General features: G+C 36.2%; 1 protein-coding gene across 1 annotated transcript in view; it reads right to left on the bottom strand.

Moving 5' to 3' along the window:
• Positions 1-6,000, bottom strand: part of PREX2 (phosphatidylinositol-3,4,5-trisphosphate-dependent Rac exchange factor 2) — a 247,513-nt gene that overhangs the window by 52,653 nt on the left and 188,860 nt on the right. The window contains exon 37 of the mRNA XM_014539787.1: positions 2,881-3,024. Coding sequence (XP_014395273.1) covers positions 2,881-3,024 — 144 coding nt within the window. The remainder of the gene's footprint in view (positions 1-2,880; positions 3,025-6,000) is intronic.

Below are 6,000 nucleotides of genomic sequence, written 5' to 3'. Positions count from 1 at the left end.
TTGTTGACAATTACCTGAAAGAGAAGTTGGGGTGCTTCACTGGGCTGAAAAAAGTTTAGCTACATCAGAAAGCAGGTCTAATTAAGCAAGTTTATTCTATATATACTAGAGGCCCAGTGCACGGATTTGTGCACCGGTGGGGTCCCTCGGCCTGGCCTGTGGGGATCGGGCCAAAACCGGCTCTCCGACATCCCCCCAAGAGGTCCCAGATTGTGAGAGGGTGCAGGCCAGGCTGAAGGACCTCATCAGTGCACGATCGGGGCCGGGGAGGGACTGAGGAGGACTCCACGGTGTAACCAAGCCCATCTCACCCAGTTCTGATTGGCCGGACCCCAGAAGCACGCTAACCTATCGGTTGGAGTGTCTGCCCCATGGTGGTCAGTGCGTGTGTGTCAGAGCAACTGGTCGAACGGTTGAACAGTCGGGTACTTAGCATATTAGACTTTTATTATATAGGATAAAAGGCTAAGTTGACTCATCTCAGCAGAATCCTATTTTCTATCCCAGAATAGATACCATTTGAAATCTCTTCCAAATGGAAGAGATATATATATAACACTCTCACTGGTGCCAATCGCACACATGTGTTTCGAACTGTCAATGTTGATCGTGAATTTGGCCCACTTCTATTATAGAGAAAGGGCAAATAGTGATAGTAAAATATTTCTTTTAATTAACTTCCTTTCTATGTGCATGAATCTATGCAGTGGGCCACTAATCAATAATAAGAGACAATCATTGACCAGCTGCCTCCTGCATGCCCCACAGTGGGGATCGAGACGGCAATACAGGCACATGCCCTGATTAGAAAGCGAACTGTGACCTCTTGGTTCATAGGTCGACACTCAACCACTGAGCACACCAGCTGGGCTAAATTACATTTTAAAAGTGATATTGTACTTCCTGAAATAATATATATTTAGGCATTCTTATAAAATTTGTTTTAGCCACAATTATAAAATAAAGGTTACTTGCAAAGTAGTCTTTCTCCTATGTACACTTGCTGCTGGGTATGAAAATTCAGCTATTTATGGCTGATATGTCACACATGTAATAATTTTTTTAGAAAAGATGCTTAATGCCATCTGTCATCTCTGTAATGATTTCAAAGACAGAGTTTTTAAAAAGAGACAAAGGAAAACAAGGGAAGAGGCTGTAACAACTGTAAGCTCTGGTTAAACTCTATAAAAGTTAACATTCTAGACCAGCATCCTTCCCTGTCTTCTAAATCAATGTCTCTATAATGGCTTTTAACATATTTTAGGCTGAACTTAATTCTCCTAACATAGCTCCAAAGGTCTATTTTTGCTCAGTGTATTTTTTTCCCTTTTTATTCCTTTTCATTATAGAATCTTGTATTACCTTTAAGATTACCTTTAAGGACCCTAATATAGTTGGAAGGAAGGAAGGAAGGAAGGAAGGAAGGAAGGAAGGAAGGAAGGAAGGTAGGAAGGTTGAGAGAAAGAGAGATTGAGAGAAAGTGAGAGAGGGAGAAAGAGAAGGAGGGAGGGAGGGAGAGCAGGGGTGGAGGAGAAGGACAGGGAGAGGGAGAGGGAGGGAGGAAATACCTTATAATAACTCCTAAGAGCCTCTCATCACTGGAATTTTCCTTTGCTAAAATGTATTCTTGCCAAGAATCTGTTCTTGGTGGTCATTGTTTTTAGAATTAAAATAATATGCATGTGGTACAAGCAGAAATTTCACTTGGTACTGAATTTAGGTTTCATATGCCATCTGCTCTTCAGTTACAAAGGTTAATTTTATTCCTCTTCTCTTCTCATTTTTTTTTATAAGAATATAAAATTCCCCAGCAAAACCAATGCAGGTCTTGAAAACTCAAAAGAAGAAAAAAATGAAATGTTCTATCATACCACTCAGAAAAAAATGGATATAATCTTGTGACCACAGCATGAATAAAAAAAAAAAAAGACTTAGGCCCCAGCTGGTTTTGCTCAGTGGATAGAGCGTCGGCCTGCGGGCTGAAGGGTCCCGGGTTAGATTCCAGTCAAGGGCACATGCCCGGGTTGCAGGCTCAATCCCCAGTGGGGGCATGCAGGAGGCAGCCAATTAATGATTCTCTCTCATCATTGATGTTTCTATCTCTCTCTCCCTCTCTGAAATCAATAAAAACATATTTTTTTTTAAAAAGACATAGACTAGAGAAAACTACACAATAATCTGGACTTCTGATCTTTTCTAGGCTGCATTTATGACTCCAAAAATAAAAAAATAAAAGATGTGGGACCTTCCTTTGGAAACCCGTTCACTGCAAGAATTTTCTCACTCGTGTTAATCTTAATTTCTTCTACTTCATTGCTACTCACTGCTCATTTCCAAAAGAAATTTTTTTAATTTACAAATGGAATACATATTCATTGACATAATGCAGAAAAACTCAAAGAATAAAATATCATCATTAATCATCCAATTATTTTAAAAGCATTTTAAATAATATAAGTATATAAATACATGTATGACATAATTGAGATTATAATATAAATTTTTTTTCATAATCTGAATTTGTATATGTGAACCTTTTTCTATATCATAAAATATTGTAAATAATACAACTTTAATGGCTCTACCATCATTTATTTAAGCCAAATTAAATTGTCTTTATTTATTTCAACCAGTTGTGTCTTGTTACTCTATTATAAATAATGCTGCAATCTTATTTTATAAATATTTAAACCATATGTGATTATTTTCTTAATAAACATTCCCAGAAGTAAATATATTAGCTAGGCATTATGCATGAATTTTTAAATTAATGGAAAAACCACGATGATGATTACAATTAAATTTATTTTTAAAAATTAATCAAGACAGTAATTTAGGTACATGAAGTAAAAAAAAAAAAAAAAAAAGGAAGCAGTTTACCTTGTGCAAAAAGAACAGGATGAATTTTGAACCCTCCTCCATTTTTCAACCGTTGAGGCAGTTGTTCAAAATGATAACTATCAAGGTAGAAGTAAACTTTCAGAGCTTGCCGGCTTCCTTCCACTTGATATGTAAGAGGAACATCTAAAATGACATTTAATGTTATATTATTTCCTAAAATCAGATATACGCATAGCATAATTTGTTAACCTTTAAAAAGAATCCTGAAAATTACTAGAAACTAAATATCTTAAAGTACCCATGTTTATTAAGTTCAGGTTTGGGCATCCTTACAGTGTCATTCAGGGAAAGACTATAAATCAGGTTCTCATTAACTAAATAACATTTATTACTGTACTGTATATAAAATCCTGTAAGAGGAAACTTCATCACACTTTGATACATCAGATGTCTCACTTAACCAAATGAGAAGTTAAGCTACACATGGTTTGGAATCACAACCTCCCAGGGCCACTGCCTCATTCATATTTTAGTCAAATGGGTCCATGGGGTACACTTCTTAAGTAGTGTGCAAGGAATTGAGTACCTACCAACCATTATCAAAGTCAGCTCCAGATCAAAACTGGATTATTTCTGTTGGTGTCCAACAGTCATTAGAAATTACCTTTTTTCAAATATCCTAAATTTATTTACTCAAAAAAACAAAAACCCAAAACACCAAGAGAAAAGCTGCAGGAGTATTTCACAGTGCTGTCATAAATCCTCTTCATTTTATGATACTTCATCATGGCAAATAATTTCCAGATAATTTTTTTAAAAAAGGAATGTAAAAACTTTCTTAAAAGCACTGTATTAACATCTATAAATCTCTTTTATGCATATACTAATAAAGTTCATTTTATTTTTGTTTCTTTTTTAAAAGGGAGATGAAGGATTTTGGTTTAGAAAAAATAATAAATAAACAGTTAAAGAGTTGGAAATAATTGCACTTTAATGATTGGAACAATCTTTTTATTTTTCCTGATTCTAAAATAAAAAGGAAAAGATGCATGGACACCAAAGAAAATACAAATTTCTATATTTTAAATATCGGTATCTTCTTGCTCCCCATTTCATACAATGTTATTCATTGTTAAATCCCATCCCTTTGCTCTTTGGCAACAATGTAGCCAATCTCTGCATAAGCAAATGAATAATGTTATTGGAAAGAAAATAATGCAGCAGTTGAGTTCCAAATTACAGGACTAACAAAGAACAAATAAAGATGCTTTACCAGAAATTAAGAAACTGAAAATAAAAATAATCAAACATACTGAATTTAAAATGAAGTAAAAAAACTAAGAGTGCTACCTGAAAGAATGGAAACCCATTGCTCTCAAAGTATTTAAACTTGATGATCAGGACTACGCAATGATTAAAACCTTCAGAAACGTTATCGTATAAGGAAAGGTCTCTGATGCCATCCTACAGAGAGGTTCACCCTTGAGAGAAGTTTCAGTGGTGGGATCCCTCCCTGTACACATGGCCCCATCACGGGATGGGCCAGGGAGTTTGAAAATAAGCTTTTGACTCAGAAGTTGTTAGTTGCCTTCGCTGGAATTGCTCTTCCTTTTCCTTCTGCAGGGCTGGGTCCTTCATGCCTGTCAGATTTCAGCTTAAAAGCCTCTTCTGTTGAGAGCCCTTCCCTGGTGACTCCTAAAAGGGCCACCTCACCCTTGTTCTTCATGCCTTACTTATCTCCTGCACAGGATTTACCATGTCCCTAACTGGCTTAGTTGTTGATTCCTTTCTTGCTGTCTCCCATTAGGCTGTGAGCGCCATGAAAACAGGGACATGTCCGGTGTCTGTCTTATTCACCGTGGCATCCACAGCTCCAGGCGCATATAGATAGAGTGGAGGTTCAAAAATACTCATTCCCCTAATAGTTACCATAAAATTAAAAAGGGGAAGATCTGCTGTCATTATATTATTCTCCAAAACCATAAAGATTTCCCACAAAATTTAATTATATACAACATAATCATTTAGCTCCGTTATTCCTCCACCCATCTATAATAATAGAAGCGTAATATCCTAAGTAGACCGGACAGCCAAAACACGTTCCGGACGACCTTCCTGATGAAACCGGGGCTGTGAGGGCTGAGGTAAGCCACCGTGGCTGCGAGGGCCGAGCCCCTTGCACGATTTTCGTGCATCGGGCCTCTAGTTACATAATATGAGATGAGAAGTATCTTGTATTTTCCCTATACTGAAGTGGGTCAAATTGCCACGTATCGCTCATTGATCTCTAAGCTTTATGCCAACAGGGACTTTGTTTTATTAAGTCACCATTATATCCCTAAAAATTAGTTTAGCACTGAATACATTGTATATACTTAATAATTATTTCTTCCAAGAAAATGAACTGTTTTCAATCCAGACATTTGAATTCTACTTGCTTGGCATGTCATATTTCTTCAGAATCTCACCATTATTTACTAAAAAAATTAGACTATAAATAATGCTAAATATACCTTTTTAAAAAAATGCAAAGTAATAAAGCAAGGAGGAGGGATTAGAATATTTACTGAATATTACCATTAGCCTTATATAATGCTGGAGACTCTCAAATACATTACTTTATTTAAAACTCAAAATCCTGAGAGTGGGGAAAGCTAATATTCTCGTGCAGATGAGAACAGAGCCAGGATATGAACTAAGGTTTCTGGACTTCAAGGTCGATGTTCCCTATTTATTCTCTTTATATATTCATGCTTCCACCCTCTGCACTCAGTCCTTCTCACATAGACATGCAGCCAACTAGTTCTCATTACAGTGACACATATTAATTAGTCAATCTGATGCCTCTGCTTCTGTGCTTATAGAAATTAAATCACATGCAATTAATGATAAAGCTCTGGTTTTCTTACACCACATAAATAGGATGTGATGACCCTCAGGTACTGAATCATACTCTTTCTTGAAATTAGCTTAGAATAACTAGATTCCTATCATCACTATTTTTAATTTATTTGGAATACCTAGTAATGTAGCATGGGAACTGACCTTTCACTAGGTGAGGTTATGCTTCAGGGAAAGACATACAAATGTACTGCCAAATGTATCTACATTTACATACAAAAGTTAGTTAATTGGTCTTAATTATCTTTAACAGTATAT

The sequence above is a fragment of the Myotis brandtii genome, unplaced genomic scaffold (assembly GCF_000412655.1).
Source record: "Myotis brandtii unplaced genomic scaffold, ASM41265v1 scaffold23, whole genome shotgun sequence".
Lineage (NCBI taxonomy): Eukaryota > Metazoa > Chordata > Mammalia > Chiroptera > Vespertilionidae > Myotis > Myotis brandtii.
This window is presented reverse-complemented; position numbering and strand designations above follow the sequence as displayed.